Below are 18,767 nucleotides of genomic sequence, written 5' to 3'. Positions count from 1 at the left end.
GCCCAAACTATTTCAATTTCCTGGTTAGCCTGTTTGCTAATGCTAACTTTAGTGTGGAAGCCAAGCACACTACCCAAACAAGATAATTTCTGCTTTTGGCTCGACATATCCGAAATGAGGGTGATGCTGAGGATGTGGTTAGATGGGGGGAGAGATTGGGGGGGTCGGGGTGTATTTTTATAGAACCCATCGAGAAACACAGACCGGTCCTTTTAGCAGGTGGTAAATTTAGAGGCCAGGTTAGTAAATTTAGCCTGTGATTAGAGCCTGGAGGGCAGGGCAGGGTGTAACTCTGCCAGAAGAGACTCATTTGCTGAGTGGTAGCACAGAAAGGCCCATGTGTATGTGTGAGCAGGCCACATCGTTCAAAAGTACAAAACCTGAGTGTGAAAGCAGGAGATGGGAGGAATAAGGCACGGGTTGTCATTAAGAATTTAGGGTCTAACTCGCATCAACACCTTATTTAATTACGGTCCCCCGAATGTTCAACACGCACAACGCAAGGGTCACAGATTTTTTCCGCTGAGTCACTGTAGTCAGTTTGTGAAAGTTTTCAAATACAGAACCTTGGTTTTTTTTTTTTCGCTGGAGACACTTTCAGGCTACACTAATCGGGATCCGTTTTCCTCTTTTGACTAAAAACGCTCTGCGCGTTCGTTTTCGATCATTTCCCTAAAAGTTGCTCGTCTACACTGAAAACCTCTGAAAACGTCGCCTCGACCTGCGTCATTTCCACCCCGGCTTTTCTTTTCTTTCCGGCTCTTTGAGGATACGTGGCAACTTGCCGATGTCACGTGACTAAAAATGTTTTTCGAAAGCCTCCATTTTCGCAGCGTTTTCGAATTTATCCAGTTTGTACAGCGTTCTCATCAAGCTATGTTTTGACAACAACAAAAAAACGCTGTCTCGGTATGGACGGAAGGTCAAAACATAGAGAATGTATGCGTTTTCGAACTCGAAAATGTATTAAGATGGACGTGGCCTAAAATGCTCACCCACACATTGACCAAGCTTTTGAAATCTTGCATTGGTTTAAAATGTTCAAGAGATATAAAAAATTGCAGGTAAAGCTCACAAGCACACCTTTGGTCAACGATTCTCAAAAACACAACGACTAAAACAATCACTTCTATTGTAGCATAGCATCATGCTTAATATAACCTCTGAGTTGGCCTGAGCAGCTTTCAATAGATAGTAATATAGTAGTAACATTACACTGACACAAGACTTGTGTTTTCGTGCGTTTTGTCCAATACTAAAATTATTCATTATGCTTTCACATAATGCAGCACTGAGTCTGTTTTATTCGAGCACTGGTGTGTTTTCTTGAGGTTCCCTCTCTGAGGTTCATTTAGGCAGTGAGGGGTGAGACCACAGCAGTCACGCTCAGGTTTGGACCGGAAAGAGGGAGATGATCCCAATCCGTTTTTGCAATAAACTCTAGAACGGTTTGACTGCTGTAAAAAACCCTGAATTAACCGACTGAAGGAAGAAACCCAAACGTGCTGTGTTGTATAAATTGTGGGTAACTATTTTATTTTTTGCAAGCTGCTAATTCTGGCAAGACAAAATGGTATTTCTACAATTAGAAAATAGTTTTTAACTTATTTGTGATGAGAATATGCATATTTCTGACCGAAAGAGGTTTACAAGTGACCTTTCAGCAACACACCTCTTCATCAAAGGGTGTTCTTTTTGGTGCATTTAATTGATAAACATTGTGAAACCCAAAAGTAACAAATTTGATCTCAGCAAACGGACTATTAGTTGTGAAAGCGCCTTTAGGCTGTATGATATGCTCCACAATGGGTAAAAGTGCAATGCAAGTGGAACTAACCACAAAATAAGGGAAAAGGCCATCGTTACTAATAACAAGCGTACAAATGGCACCTTTATATGCTGTGTCTATAGCGAAGACGGTCATAGTGAGGTGAAGGCAACATGCCTCGAATATAACCCATTTCTTCGCCATAAAAACCACAGGCAAATTTAACCTTTAAAAAAAAAAAAAAAAAAAAACAAACAAACAAAAAGGACAACGTAGATCAGTGTTAAAAACAGACCACCGGTTTACAGTTCGGGAGCCGACAGTGACGGACACGTATGAACCCACGGAGGGTCAAAGTAATAACACTCGTGATCTGATAATGCATATTTTCAGTTTGAACATTTACTGCTCGAAAGACAAGGTGACTCTTTGTCTCACACTCACAAGAAAATAAACACAGGACCTTGCTGAACATTGACAAAAGCAGCCTCTGCCATACAGTACATCATACAAGTCTGGGCGCCCATGTCTTCTCTGTGTAGCTGGTGGACAACAGGAAATATTTCTTACTAGTAATTTCCTCCTCTTCATGTTGTACTCTTGTGCTAGGCAAAGCCCGGTTTTTAAAGGTGCTGACGGTCATTCTGTTACCTCTGCCATATAAAACCCGACTGTCTGGAGTCATTATTGTCTTTTTAATATGTTGCTGGTAAAATTACGGACTTGTCTATATATTAGTTTGAAGGAATGTTATTTATGAGTAAGCACATTTAAAAAAAAAAAACAAATATTTTAGCATTTAACATCTAGGACATTTTTCATTTTCATAGGACCATATAAGGTAAAATAGGAGTGAGAATGCGGCGGTATACAGACATTTTAGCAGGCAGGCTGAAGCATATCCGTTGAGGAAGTAATTTTGATCCAGTCCTGATCGACAAATGACATGCTTGTCTGATAGCACATATTGATTATTCCCGACCAAGTATGTATTGCAAGTAGTTACTATTGGAAAACTGTATGTATTCTATATGCTGCTCTGATCCAACACTACTGGCAGAATCTCTTGTAGTCAATGCCTTGATCAGCCGTAAAAGCGAGGGCTTATTTAAACTTGAAAGGCGGTTCTCTTTCTAGCCAGCGAACACGTACTTTCTGTTTATAGTGATACTCCTTGAGGAAATCCTGCATAGCTGGTGGCAGTGGCAGGGCACCAATGCCATCGTAGGTGGTCTGATTGCAGATGGCGGCACGCGCAAGGTGCTGCAGGCTGAAAGGGAAGGTCCTGTGCAGGGGGACGGTGAGCAACGGCTCAAAAAACATACAGGCGCTTGGATCTTTGTAGTGCTCCAACAAACCTGTGACTGTTGAGGAGTGGAAGACACAGGGGTCATGGGCATCAAAGCTAAAATTGTGGTTCCACTGTTCAATGCGCGCGTGCAAAGAGCGGTTGTATCGGCGGAAACTGACGGAAAATAAATAATCCTCCTGGGCAGAGTCGCGTAACAGAAAGGTGCCCTCTGGTCGACCATCCAACAGTGCCTCTGCCTGGTAGCGATCCATCACTCCCCAGTAGCAGGGGAGTGTTGTGATGCCCAGTAGATCAGGCACCAGGCAATGGATAAAGTCAATCTGTGTGTGAACCTTCCAGGGTCCTGGCTGCCTAGACGAGTGTCCATCTCCGGAAGCATGTCGCTGCTTAGGTCTCCGCGCCTGTAAACACAGCGTGGTCGAGTCCTCCTCTGAGTCACAGTCAACAGGGTGGGGTGGCACTGCCATGCTCGCCCCGACTTGTGCCATTATTCCGGAGAAACCCGCCGTTCCAGCCCCCGAACATTTGATCTCTCCGTGTCCTTCTCCGGCACAGGGGGCCATCTTTGGTCCCAGCTTGTAAAGCGTAGCTCTCTGTGCCGTGGCCTCCAGTGTGTGAATTCGTGCATTCGGAGGAGGGTCAACACCTTCCTCGATACTTAATCTACGCCGTTCACGGAGCCTCTCCTCCTCGTCCTCTGGCGAGGGATGTGCTGAATCAAAAGCGTCCAGCAATGCGGTGGTGGACTGCGGGCTGACTGGTGCTGTGTGCTGCTTGATAAGATGCCACTTGTTGGCCAGATCAGAGCCCGGCGGGAAGGGGCAAGTTTCCAGCATTAGCTCTGTTATGTGGATCTTGCGCTTAGAGGAAACCTGGCTCTTGGCCGATCGAGGGTGGCGAGGCGATGGCAAGGGCAAGCATAAGCCTACAGTGTCCTTTAGCCTCTGCCGCACAGACCGGACGTTTAAACTCCGGCCACTGACCCCTCCTCCAGTATCGCTCACTTCCTGGATGGAGCTGGAACCATAGCAACGTTCCCTCCTGCTTGAGCCACCTCTAGATCGTCCTGTCCGCCTGTCTGCCTCCAAAGAGCTCTGCGTCTTAGTGGAGCAAGAGTGTTTCTTCTTACCTCCCCAAGGAGCATGCCGGGAATAAGAATCTCTACGCACAAGTGGGACCCTTTGTGTATCCTCACTTTCTTTGTCAATTGTGATCTCAACAAATTGTGGACTATCTGCTACACAGTTGTGGCCTCTATGTCCCCTGTCTCTAAAGGTAACGTGTGAAGGACCAGAGCCCCGATCGTCCTGGGACTCACCTGGACGGGCTTCATGAAAAGATGCACCTATGTCCACCACACAGTGGACATGATCCATGTCCATATTCCATACACTTGTGTCTGAGCCACCGGGGTTAAAGAGGGTCTGACATCTGCTTCGGAAGTTACTCCACATCCTTCCCACTTCCTCCACGGATTGGAGACGAGTAACTATTTTGGAAATAGATAAGGAAAATTAGTGAAAATGATCAAGTTGACACTTGTAGAACCAGCGATTAGCATTTTTAAAGCAGTATTTATTTTCTGAAGGTATGTGAAGGTTAATAAAGCAAAACTGCAAATTCACTGTGATGATGTACTAGTAGCCGGACATGTGAAACCGGACATGTGAAACACGTTAGACATGATGGGCCAGATGAAGACGGGGTGCATAACATGCGCGTGTGTGGAGCACATGCATAAAAAATTGTGAGGCTTGCAGAGCCACACGATAAGCATAGAGTTGCCAGGCAGATATGCGGAGATGCAAGGCCATGGCTATAAATGAACCCGAGCATCTACTCCCAGATGATCTGCTGGTATGTAATGTATTACTGAGCCAGTCTAGACCTGACTAAGAACTTTCCCTGTCATAAAAGCAGATGCATGCTAGGGAGCAATATAGACGAATGGGAAGAGTGGGCACAGATGGCGAGAAAAGTCAGCTGAGGGTAAGACTTAGGCTTATTTTGGCCATTTGTTCGAGCCTCAAGTCAGACAATGAAATTGACTATTCAGACAATGAACGTTTACATTCCCCTGTCTACACAGACACATCTAAAAGTGGTCATAGTATACCAAATTCTGCAACACTCTAGCCATCTAGTTAGTCAACACTGATCTAGTTTTCTATTTGAAGTAAAAAACGGAAGAGTAATTTTTTTTTTTCCTCAAAAGACAGATCTAAGACAAGAACATTGTGGAACCTGTATTAAAGCTCGGTTGATTTTCATTAACATTTCTGTAAGGAAAGTCCTTGAATATCAGAAAAAAGCAGAACTCGCTATATCCATGACATGTATAGAGCAGCTGAATAAACCTACATACCACAAGGGTTCTACTATACAAAAAGTGTCTTAGTAACAATGCACTATAACAGAACTAGGAGATGGATTGCGCAACGGCAACAGTGAGCCACCAAAACGGTGCAGACCACATTTTGACAATAGCAGAAGTCTGGAAGCTCCTGACTAACCCGAATGGCCTTTTTTAGTAATAGGTAACATCTCACGTGCAGCTATTCTTTGTGCTCTCCAGTTGGAAACACTTTTCAGACGATGCCCTTCCTCAATTCTATCAAACGACTTACGCCCACATAGACCGCATCTGAGCAATAACATTACCTAATTAGGCTTTACTAGCAATATATTTTGTTCCAAAGTCAGTCCCATAAATAAATAAATTAAAAAAAAAACCTTAGCGATTTATAAAAAAAAACGTCCCTTGTCCCCAGCTAATCATACTAGCATGGACAAAATAAGGCACAGAACTGTTTTAATGAGCTACGGTTACAGTCTGTGTATGTTTTCTAGGAGTCTTTGTGGGTTTCCTCATCCCAACCAGGGTGTAATTCTCACATCATGCTCAGTAACAGGCTCCAGGATAAAGTGCTTACTGAGAGTGATTAAGTGAGCGCCATATTTTAATGCTTTAAAGCTAACAGAAAGGAGAAATGTGTACTAGACCAGAATTACATAATACTTGACTACAACAGGATTTGCTGTGCACATGATGTTTTATATAAACTGGAAAAAACCTGATCTGATCCACACACGAGGGATATGATGTACATTTATTTCGCCTTTTTTTCTCAAACCTTCGGTGTTCAAAACGCATGTCTAATCTGACAGTGTACCAGATGCATCCTAGGAAATTGTGCTTTTTTATGATTCCCCCCCTCAACTTTACAAATCATGGTTACGAACACAAACAAAAAAAAAAAAGTAAAGCTCTGGTTCTCCAGAACAGATGAGCTGAGCGAGGGATCTTTGCACATTCTGTAGTTGCAAATTATTTCATAGTATGTCATATGTCCCACACACACAAAAAACCCCATAATCTGACATTTCTCTGAAAAGGATGTTAGAGTGTGAGGTTTTAGAGTGTGATATGAGCGCAGATACATGACATCACCGATGGAGATGTAATCTTTTACAATTCATCCTTTTTCTGACTTGCCGTGAACTTTTACGTTTATGGTAAAGTGCAATTGTATAATGGTTTATGCTTCACTTACACAGGCCTCATAATGTTCAAATTTGGAGTGTGACTGTTACTCATAAGCAAGAGTACGAATAAGTAGGAAACATGCCTGGTGTAAAATGGCTGGAAATCTTATTTTGGATCCACACACTTGTAATGATTTCATTAGTAAATTTTTTCTAATGTAAACCTACTCAAGTGCAACCTGATCACAGATGTTATTTGTTTTTTAATGTTTCTCTTGGGTACATAAAATGTACATTATGCTATGCTTTCTTTTAACATTTTTTAGAAATACTGACAATTTATAAATATATATATATATATATATATATATATATATATATATATATATATATATATATATATATATACACACACACACATACAATACATTCATATATGTGACCAATCAGAGGGTAATAATAAAGTAATAATCATCATCTCACCTCAATGAAAACAGGTGAGTTTTACAAGAAAGATTCATCACTGGTATTTTTATACTACATAAAAATTAACTTGCTATTCGAAATGTGAAGTTTATATGTCAACAGTCTACCTAAATGGCTCAGGACCACAGGTTGCGTTCAGCCATCACTGCATCCAGTGCACCACACCTTCACAATGATGGAACTGTAATGCATAGACATTTGGTGCCACCCAGATGGGGATTGGGTTCCATTTGAGTCTGGTTCCTCTCAAGGGACAAACTTTCAATTACAATGAACAAACATACATTTTTTTATTACCAATGATTTATCTGTGTAAATCAAGTGAACTAAAGTGTGCTAGATCAGTGAGGGGCACTATGACAGAAATTGTGAACTAGGAACTATGATGTGGACCAATAGTCAAACACATGGAATGTGGGCTCAGACCAGCCTAAGATATAATCCATCTTAGTAAAAGAGTAGTAACCTCAGGGCCATAACCTACATACAGTTTGTACTACAATGCGTGTGATAAGGGACCTCTGATATATGTTTTTTCTTTTGCCCAATTATAATGATGACATGTATGAAACAAATACGCCAAGATGCGAAATCTTATATTATTATACTGAAACATTATAGTGAAAAATGGACTACACATTAAAATGTCGACCTCTAGTAATATACATTTTTCTGAAACTCCCTGAAGTACTTACTCATGCTAAGCACTAAGCTACGAACATACCGCATTAATAATCAAATCAGCTCATTGCATTCTTACCTCAAGTGAAAACCATCTTGTTCTCAATTTTATGAACTCGATGTATTGGACGCCGCATTGCGAGTAGGTGTTACATGTCAAAGTGACATCCGCATGAATGCCAGAGCCTGAAGTTACCTTAAATATTGCCGGCTTGCCTTCATCCTATAGTGCGTCCTAGTGCCACTTCTTTTCCCCAGGACAGCAATTGGTGTCCTGTGGAATTGGTGGTTCAGCAATTTGTGCTACAGTAACTCCGACAGTAGATCTGACAAGCTCTCAAAATATGCATCGGTGAGCATCGGGCGCTAATGATGGTGTCGCCGATCCACCTTTTGTCTCTCCTTGAAGCACTTTAGTAGGCCGTTACCACTGCATACAGGGAACGCCCCCAAAAGACCAGCTGCGTGGAGATGCTCTGATCTAGTGATCTAGCCAAAACAATGTGGCAATTTTGTTTAGATTCTTACACTTGCCCATTTTTCCAACTTAAAACACATCACCGTTCATTTGCCCATAATAGATCCGACTCCCTGACAAGTTCCACTGTAACAACACAATCACTGTTATTCAATGTAACATCAGTGGTTTTAATGTAATAGCTGATTAGCTTTTTTTATCGCAAATCCTATAACTTATTTCTAAATAGTTCAATAAATAGAAATACTCAAACTACTTGAATACTAAAAATCATGAAAAACGGTGACATTAGACAACATTTGAATGCAGAGAGCAGCATGTGGTGTGCATCATTACTGTAAGTCTCAGGCGTGGGTTGTTTTACTGCGAAGGAGTGGGAGGTCAGATATAGCATTTATGGGACAAAAGCGAGATAATATTTCTCCAGTAACATCGTGCATATTAGCATTAGCATTTATAGTGCTTCTAGTACTAAAATCCTCATTTTGTCTGAAACTCTAATTTGATCTATTCAAACCGAGCGTGTCACTGAATTCGGGGCATTTCACTTACACTGGTTTAATAAAAGCACTTTGTTATTTGTGGTTTGCTGAACACACAGTAGCGTCCATATGTGCTCCTTCCCAAAATGGTTGAAACACAGAATTGTACAGGATGTAGCAGAGCCCTGACTTCAACCTCTCTGATCACCTTTTGGGATGAACTGGATTGTTTTATTTGTACCAGCATCAGTACCTGACCTCTCTAACGCTCCTGTAGCTGATAAAGTAAATGACTACTCCGAAATCCGGTCTTCCAGAAGAGTGGTGGCAATTATAATAGCAGAAGATGACTAAATCTGGGTGTTTAATAAGAACATACGGGTGTGAAGGTCAAGTGTCCACGTACTTTTGCTCAAAGAGTTTATGCTGGCAGCATAACAGATCATCTGATCCGCAGACATGCTTGGATTTATAAGTGTTTTGTTGAATTAGCAATTCGGAATCAAAGCACAGTACAGGATTAAAATCAGTGGTTATACTTTTTTAAAGTAATCAAACAAATCAACATAAACATATGAACCTATTTTAAATTTAGCAGGTGACACGGGATAATGCTCTACTGCTCAAGCAGGGATACAGTAGGTGAAATATCACTACAGTAAAAGCGCTCCCTTTAAACTTTCCCTTGACAAAATGTACATTTGCCTTCAAATGTACTTAAGTATCCAAAGTACTATGATTTATTATAACCAGGATGTTCTTATGATCCTTTTTGTCAAGAGACTCTTTACTTAATCGACTCAGTTCATGTGAAAAGACTCTGTTACTCTCAGCACAACAGTCTATTAATAGAATGATATTAATGAGTCAAACACTGATTGATATCTGTTACAATTATCATGAGGCCAAAACCTACTACAAAAAAAAAAATTCCACGGGTCTTGTGGCGAGTTCGAGTCTTTCATCATTTATTCCTCTCAAAATGTTCTGCTTGCTGTTGAACTGATGCTGAACTGTATGTTGGTGAGAAGTAGATGCCACCAAGCGCTAATCAAAACAAGGTTAAAAACAGAGCGTGCGCTCGACCCTGATTGGTTGCTTGCTGTGGGTTTGGCCAGTTACGTTCTTATCGCTCGTAACTAAAAAGGAACAACTGATTTCACAAAATGTAGTTGAGTAAAAAGTATACTTGACTTTGAAATGTAGTGAAGTAAAAGTCTTCCCAAATGGAAACGCTTGAGTAAAGTACAGATACGTGAAAAAGCTCCTTAAGTACAGTAACCGATTCCTTTCACCTCTTTACTGTCCACCACTGCATGTAGTATCCCGTTTCATTTATTCCCTCTCAGATCAATAGAATGTTGGGTCTTGCGTGATCTTTTTGCTTTTTTTTTTCCTGTGACTACGTTTTAAAAATTAGGAGTTTCAAAGCCACCATACAATCCCATCAAACAGCTGCCCTTCATTTACCCTGCTTTTAGTGAATTGACTTTTCTGCCCAGGTGAATTTTAATTGTGTTTGGTCCGACTCAACGTTTCACTGAATGTTTCAGTTCGGTGGCTGTGAGGCTCAAAGAGCAAGTCAAGGTCAGGTCTGAGTCAGCAAAAATGATGATGATCCTAGATTGGATTTCGTGTCTCATTCTGCCACTTACTGTCCTGCTGACATGGACGGTAATGATCATTTACTGCCTATTTATCTAATATCGATATCAAATATCCAGTATACTGCCCATCTCTTATACTGACCACGATACAAAAAAAAGCACATGTGCCTTCAAGCCACTCTGCAACAATGGATTTGTCACCAACAAAATGGAGACTGCGGTGAGTCATTTCCGCTGGATGAACAATCAAATCAAAAAAGCCCACATATGGCAAAAAAAAAGAGACCTTGCTATGGATGAAGCTGTGGTGATTCAGCTGGAGGGGGCACAGGAAGACTGCTGCAATGCTCCACTGTATTAAACCCCCCCAAAAAACTTCTCTGCTGTTTCTCTCGGCTCAGTGCGCCTTCCCTCGCAGGGTCCTGATGAGTGGCCTGGCTTTCGGACAACATTAAGGGCGTAATAACTTTCTTTTTCCACTGAGGATAAATGAGATGTTTGTGGTAGCCTTTCTCGTTTTGGAGGAGTTGCTGTAAGAGGCTGGGTAAATTCGTCTCGTTTTGGATCGGATACAGAAACGGTCTTTTGCTGAGCACGTATACTAAAGCAGCACCTTTTCATGCCGCCTGCAGTAGAAATATCTTCTTGGAAAAAAATGCAGGCCTGTTTGGGCCACGCGATGATAATATGCAATAAAAATTTCCGTTTTTTTTTTTTTTTTTTAACACAACCTTTCAAATAGAAACCGGTGACAGGGGGTCGTGGAGAAACAACACACTCGCCGTGATCTCTGACCATTTCTCCTCACATTACTGACTACAAGGTCCACTTTACAGTTGTCTACAAGCTCATTTACACTGCTGGCTTCCTAAAACCAATAGGTCTTGATCCTAGGCTGCAGTGTATTTGCCAAATATTGAACGCAATATGAAAAGGATATCTATATGACTAACAAATAAACTCAATCCTTTGTTATAAGGGGTCGTAAATCTAACCCATATTATACGTATTATGACATGATAAAGACCGGGTTTGTTCATCAGGTGTGATAAAAAAGAGGAAAAGCCAACAAACCATGTAGAACACTGGGTTCCCAAGAGTGGTATGGAGAATCTCCCTGTCGCTTCTCTACTCTCTCTATCTCGTCAAACATGAACCTGAGGTACCAGTGATTCTTCTCCATTTCTTCTATTCGGATCTGCCTGATTCATCCCTGCCTCTGGATAGAGTTCTCTCACATTATAGACCACTATGCAGCTGAGGATGGTTCCACCTGAACAACCCAAAGATCCATGAAGTTACTGAGCAACTAAAGAACTATGAAGGTGGATCTAGACTGTAATTCATATCAACAGACTACTACAATGGTTTAGGCCATTTTCATAAACAATTTGACATTAAAGCAGCTGCCACTGAACAGTTCACCTCAACAATGATAGAACTAGAATGAATGGACATTCGGTGTCACCCAGATGAGTCCGGTTCCTCTGAAGGTTTCTTCCTCTAACCATCTCAGGGTTCTGTGGAGATTCGCAATCATCTAGAAGTTTAGTCGTCGAAACGTTTCATCCGAGCAGCATCTTCAGTCTTCGATCCAACCAGATAGAAGTTTATTGACATCTCAGGGTTTTTTTTTCTTTCTTGCCACTGTCACAAATGGCGTGCTCATTACAGATAAGCTTTAAGGGATAAATTTAATAAATACATTTCTTTCTTTATAACCTGTTTATCTCTGTAGATCAAGCTGCTTTGGGATAAGGTCAATAATAAATAAAACTGAGAATTGAGAACTGGGAGGACTCAGAAATGCTGTAATGATATTTAAAGCTTTAATAAATAAGGAATCCAAACTGAAAATGTTTTATTTATGCTACATTTATTTCTATTAGGAAATAAAGAGAGAAAAGGTTTCATGATAGAGATGAATGATGCCGGATTCTGAGTCAGCTGTGATTCATCTGAGGGCTTTAATAAGGTTTCCGATCATCCATGAACATGCTATAAACGGTTCATTCACACAGCTCTGATATACACCGGTTTTAATATTTCCGAATGTGAACTAAAGTTCTGGTTATTGAGTAATTCGATTTAAAGAGCTGCTCTTTTCACACATTTGCATGTCAAAATGTGGTGCTCTAATATTAGCAAAAGAAAAAACTGTGGAAAAATAAGTGGAAAATAATGGAAAAGTTTCCGAATGAAAAAAGTCTGACTTCCTGAGAGGGGATGTGTCCGGGCAGTGGACCCTTTTTCTCTCCCTCACACACACACACACACACACACACACACACACACACAGCAAATCTGAGTGACACATCGCGCGCGTTCCGTTACATTCATTCAGAGCGGAGTTTTCCCACAGGCTGGACTCCACGCGTTCACACACACACACACTAATAAAGAAATAAATATTTTTGCAAAGTATCTTTTTTGATTCGATATACATTAAATAGTGAGGTCTCTTACCTCGGACAGTTTGGTCGGCCGCTCCAGAAGCCCTCTTTTGTCTGTATAAAGATGGCTATGGAAAGATGTCAGAACCGCGGCTCTCCTACACCAGCGCTTTAGTAGCGGTTATAACGCGAGAGATCCGGACCGGTCATTCCTGAGCTCCCCGTTTTTCACACATACATGAGGGTGGGGAAAGGTTTTTTTACGATTAATTGTATATAATTGGGCGCTCTGGAATGCCCGTTTGATCCAGGGCCAGATTTTTCTGCAGGCTCCGTTTCTGTCGGTGGTGTCTTCCTCCTTTCTTGACAGCCAATATGACGGTCGCTAGGCTAGCAGGAGGCGAATAACGTGAGCGCGCAGGCGGGGACGAGTTCTGGGAAAGGCAGCGAAGAGAGGGGAGGGGAGGGGAGAGAAGGGGGGACTCGGCGCCCGAAACGAGGCTCCGGATTAGTCAGGAGCACCGTGACGGACTTGACGATGGGCCAATGAGCGTGCAGGAAAAAATAAAAAAAATTAAAAAAACGAACGCGTCGCCTCCGTTGCTATCCTGAAAACGTGGAGATCCAAGACAACGCACGCGTATAAAGTCTTCGTGGTTTACACGTGTTTTTTAGTTTATTAATCCCGATGGTGCTGAATTTATTTCAGTTTATTGTGATGTTCCTTTTGCATTTCAATGTTCATATGTGTAGTGATGGATCAGTTTGTACTGTTTGACTCTGTAATTTTTAGGAATTCCTCAAAAGACTCATTGAGTGTTGCTAGAAAATCGTGAATGGATGAAGGGATGGATGGATGGATGGATGGATAGCATTAACTTGAGCTACATGAGCTCATCTGTTGGATCAGACCACACGGACCAGCCTTCACTCCCCACGTCCATCAATGAGCCTTGGCCGGCCATGACCCTGTCACTGGTTCACCCCTGTTCCTTCCCTGGACCACTTTTGATAAATACTGACCACTGACACCAGGAACAGCCCCCAACAGCTGCAGTTTTGGAGAAGCTCTGACCCAGTCGTCTAGCCATCACAATTTGGCCCTCGTCAAACTCACTCAAATCCTCACGCTTGCCCATTTTTCCTGCTTGTATCATCAACATTGAGAACAAAATGTTCACATGTTGCCTAATATATCCCACCCTCTAACAGGTGCTACAATAAAGAGATCAGTGTTATTCACTTACTGGTCATAATGTTATAATGGTCATAATAAATAATATTTATCTATTTATTTAATCATGCATTGATCATGTTTTGTTGAGAGATAAAATCTTCATTTGCATATGTTCATTTGGCGAATGTTTCTTTCCAAAGCAATTTAAAGTCAAGACAGGATACGATCCAAACACTGAGATCAGCTTTGGAAAGTTAAATGCCATGTTGTGCCTTTATATCAGCCCTGGGATTTTAAATCCTAAACCTTCAAAAATGTACTTATACAACTGGACACTGATTCTTCATACCTGCAAGATACAATTAAAAATTACAATTCCCTGCTATATGCTATTTTGAATCTTCTATTTTTAGACTTACACATGCACAAATGTTGCAACTCTTAAGTAGAAAATTAAAGTGTCATGGATGGACCGTGTTTAACCAATTAGGTCTAGTCTTTATAGTTTGAGAAAGTGTGGAGAAAAGACACAGGGCTGTTATTTTAAAGTTCATAAAACACAAGCGTATTTGGAAAAGCCCTGTTTTATAATTAGAGAACAAAAGAGACATTGTCTCTGTCTGGAAACTGCTGTCAAATTTTTTTGGCAGACACTGAGTGGCTTTCTTTGACAGTAAGCGTGAACATGAATGCTGGCATCTTGGGGTGGGATGAATTGCGCCTGAGGGCCCTCACACAACCCCCCTTGAGTGGCCTGATCTATTCTTACCACTTGGTCTGTACACCCACAGGCCCCACACTATCAGCATCTCAATAGTACATTCAAGACTCTCCCACTGCTGATGTCATTATCTGGAGCTTTGCTGCATCCACGGCTCATGTGAGACCATCCAATGTGAGCGGAATATCTTTGACTAATGTCATTACCAAGCCCTGGGGAAATCACTGTGGTTTGAAGAACATCTCTATTCAGTTCCTGTACAAACAGCTCATCCAATTATCGCAGACTAGACCGAGGAACCATGAGCTTAAAAAGACTAGTTATAATGCTATTAAGCTACTGATGTAATTCTCAATCCTTCGCCTGACTTCTGTCTTTTAAACCTGATCTGTATCATTACTTGCTCGATTTTTTTAATACTGCTTTTGTTTTTTTTTTTTGTTTTTTTAACTCTAGATCAAGTCGATGATGGTAATGCCGAAACCTGTCAGTTTTGTGTGTCTAATGAGTTAACATTTTCTAAGCAGGAAAACCGTTCATGCTCCAACAGGATTTGTGTTCAACTGAATAACCAATTCTGTCAATCATACAGGGACACCTCTAATTAAAGAGGAAAGCTAAGAGACAAACACTCTCCAAAGTACAGACAGAGGATTAGTGCACAATTACTTACCATGAATCATCAGCAGGGTTGGGGGCGGGGGAAGAGGGGACGGGTTTAAAAGTAACCATCTTTATTTATAAAGAGAAGACATAGTTCAAAATAAATGGCTTGGACTGTTTTTACTTGCATTACACACAACACTGAGGTCAGGTCTCTTTATGCTGATGAACCAAAATGAGGTTCATGTAACATATTGAAGGCATATTGAAATATTTAAAAGAGCACACTGCCATCTAGTGGTCTACGTGGGGAACTATTTGTTAGACACTAAAACAGCATTGCTTCTTCTATTTACATCAATCATTCATAACTTGATGACCACCTGCCTAATATTGTATTGTCCCCCTTTTGCTGCCAAAACAGCATTAACTTCTTCAGCAATTCGAGCTGCAGGAGCTCATCTGTTAGATCGGAGCACATGGGCCAGCCTTCGCTCCCCATGTGCATCAATGACCCTGACGCTTCTTCGGGAACAGCCCACAAGAGCTGCAGTTTTAGAGATGCTCTGACCCAGTCATCTAGCCTTCACAATTTGGCTCTTGTCAAACTCAATCCTTACACTTGCCCATTTTTCCTGCTTCTAACAAATCAACGTTGGAGACATAATGTTCAGCTGCTACCTTCTATATCCCACTGATCGTGATGTTATAATGTCATAATGTTACGCCTGATCGGTGTATTCTAAGCATTCAGTCTATAATGTGCACTAAACATTGCTCTTGGCTGTGATTTACAGCTTTAAATGTGATTTTAGGAGTAACAACTGAAAGAAGGCAGCTACCTCCATTAATGCAAGCTCTCTGACTTTATGACTCGGTTGTACCACAAGCTCTTATAGAGTCTGATAGAATTCCAATTAGTGTTCGGGACTCAGACACAATGTTTGTTGACGGTGGTGTGGGAAGCCATCTCTTATCCCAGAGATCCCTCATGTCTTTATTATCTTATGTTTTTCCCTTTTAATTATGCTGTCATAGCTAGTCCCTACTTACACCCTAACCACATTGTACAGGGTCCTTAAATATTTCTGAAACAATGAAATGCTTAACAGTTCTTATTTCTCTCTTGAGGAACTAGTGACCAGTGTTTCTATTCATTTTTTTCACTTCGGATCTGCCCGATTTATTCCGAAGAATTACCTCTGGAATGAGTACACTTCAACTGGAGACCACTCTGTGCAGCAGGGGATGGTTCAACATCAACAACCAAGAGATCCATGAAGTTACTGAGCAACTTAAGAACTTCAAGGATGGATTTGGACTCTGAAATAATATCAACAGTCTACTACAATGGTTCAAGACCACAGGTTGCATAAACAGGTATAAGCACCTGTTACTGAACACCTCAACAATGATGAAGCTGTAATTAATTAATATTTGGTGATGAAGATGGGTTCCCTTTTGAGTCTGGTTCCTCTGAAGGTTTCCTCCTCATTTCAGTTTTTCATCTTAGGTACAAACTTATAGGCACTAAAATATACATTCTTTTATGCAACTTTATAACCAGTGTATCTCTGTAAAGCTGCTTCGAGACTATGTCTATTGTTGAAAGTGCTATGCAAATTGAATTAAATACTGTATATAGTTAAGCTCATAAGTTTACATGTGCTATCCAAAATATGCTAAATGTTCATAATTAAATAAACAAAAAGTGATCATAGAAAAACCCATTCTCTTTTTATATAGTACATGTTCTTTTAAATTTCACATACACTTGAATGCTGTTTAAAATTGTTGTTTTTGTTGTTGTTACCTGGACGGTCAGTGACAAATTTTGTTGTGTACTGCTTGAACATGTCCTGAGAAGTCCTAAGAAAAAAAAATCTCCAGGATGTGCACATTCTGCATATCTTCTGCATGGTCAACCTCTTTCTGAAATATGCTTTTAAGAGCTTTTTATTTTATTTATTTATTTTTTACAACTTGAGACAACTGGAGGATGTGTATATGACTATTATACAGTATGAGGGGCAAGATTTCTCAAAAAGGCAACCTCATATATATATTAAGCTCACAGGAGTGTACACTTGTGAACAGGAAAATAAAAGAAGAGAGAGAGGCTTTTTACTTGTCATATATACTTTACAACACAGTGAAATTCTTTCTTTGCATATTCCAACAATTTTAGGAAGCTGTGTTTAGAAAACAGAGTACACACAGAGTATACCCCCCCCCCCTTGTTATTGCCTTCTTCGGTTGGAAAGCTATAGGAAGGTTTGAGTACACTAAAATATATTTACCGCGTTTTGCAGACGCTCTTATAGAGAGTGACTTATAAATATCTCATTCATACAGCTGTGGGTTAAGGGCCTTGCTCAAGGGTCCAGCAGTGGCATCTTAACGATGGTGGGATTTGAACTCACGACCTTGTTAAATGTTATTTATTTATTTATTTATTTAATTTTATTTTTTTGCAACAAAATACAGTAACACACACACACACACACACACACACACACTAAGTGTTAGTCAGTATAAAAAAAATTAACATCATTGTGATTAATCGTCTCCTTTACGACGTCAGCAGAGCAGGCGGTGATTGGTGGACACGCCAAGGACACGCCACGCACACGTGCAGATTTTCGTGCGCAGCTGTTAACGGCGAAACTACGGTTAAACGTGCTGAGTTTCGCACTGACACCAGGATAGGATTTCTTTTCCTTTTATATAAGTAAATTACCATTCATGAACCACTAAATATGGCACCTTTATAGATCACACCTATTATTTACGGGAGCACAACCAATTGCCACGAGCTACAATAAAAATTCCAGCCACAAGATGGCGCTTTAGGCAAACTCAAATACATAAAGCATGGTTTGTGGGGAATATAGAAATATGACAAGAAAAACAATATATACCCGTGGCTATAAATGGGTTTAGAATGCACTAATGACCAGTGACCGCTCCCGAAACAACTTTGATATCATGGTGATTTTGCACTTAGGAAAATGTTGTGTGGTCATTATGTAATAGTCATTCCAGGAGCAATCATTTCCAGTGCATAAACATCAGTGTCTAACAAGCATGAATGAAAATTTGGAATATTAATTTTACGATACAAATGTTATAAGGTTATAGAGATCCCCAGATGCAGTCACGGTGCTTAATGATTTATTAATGCATGTTGCTTGATGCTTTATTTCATGTATAATGCAATAAATACTGATAAACGGTGCTAACTTTTTCTCCCATTTCTCCTATAGCTATTGTGATTTTGAACACTATTTTGAACACGTGGGCTGCATGCTTTCACACGCTTTGACACGCAGAGTTGTTCCTGTATGCTAGACTGCACACTGCAGCTGGACCGATATAAACACTGCAGATGCGACATTCCAATAGTAGTAGATGCAGATGCAATATTCATAAGTAGCCATGAGATCATACTGGAGATGATTCTTAGTATAGATGCACCGCAATTCCACGTAAAACACGGTTTGGGCAAACTGACGCGTTTTGCGCATTTCCTGCACTGGAGCGTTCGCACAAGGGCGCGCGCGCACACACACA

At 40.8% G+C, this 18,767-nt stretch overlaps 1 protein-coding gene across 1 annotated transcript; it reads right to left on the bottom strand.

Moving 5' to 3' along the window:
- Nucleotides 1-2,154: 2,154 nt before the first annotated feature.
- On the bottom strand, nucleotides 2,155-13,111 carry socs5b (suppressor of cytokine signaling 5b). The gene is made up of 2 exons (XM_046867360.1): nucleotides 12,767-13,111; nucleotides 2,155-4,569 (listed from the first exon to the last, which is right to left on the bottom strand). Exon 2 carries the CDS (start codon nucleotides 4,532-4,534, stop codon nucleotides 2,873-2,875), a length of 1,662 nt encoding a protein of 553 aa, XP_046723316.1. The 5' UTR covers nucleotides 4,535-4,569; nucleotides 12,767-13,111; the 3' UTR covers nucleotides 2,155-2,872.
- Nucleotides 13,112-18,767: the final 5,656 nt, after the last annotated feature.

The sequence above is a fragment of the Silurus meridionalis genome, chromosome 2 (assembly GCF_014805685.1).
Source record: "Silurus meridionalis isolate SWU-2019-XX chromosome 2, ASM1480568v1, whole genome shotgun sequence".
Lineage (NCBI taxonomy): Eukaryota > Metazoa > Chordata > Actinopteri > Siluriformes > Siluridae > Silurus > Silurus meridionalis.
The sequence above is the reverse complement of the archived record's forward strand: the minus strand, read 5'-3'. Positions and strand labels throughout refer to the sequence as shown.

Bases quoted from the DNA above. Each gene is read 5' to 3' on its own strand.
- socs5b (XM_046867360.1), bottom strand. From the start codon at position 4,534: ATGTGGAGTAACTTCCGAAGCAGATGTCAGACCCTCTTTAACCCCGGT.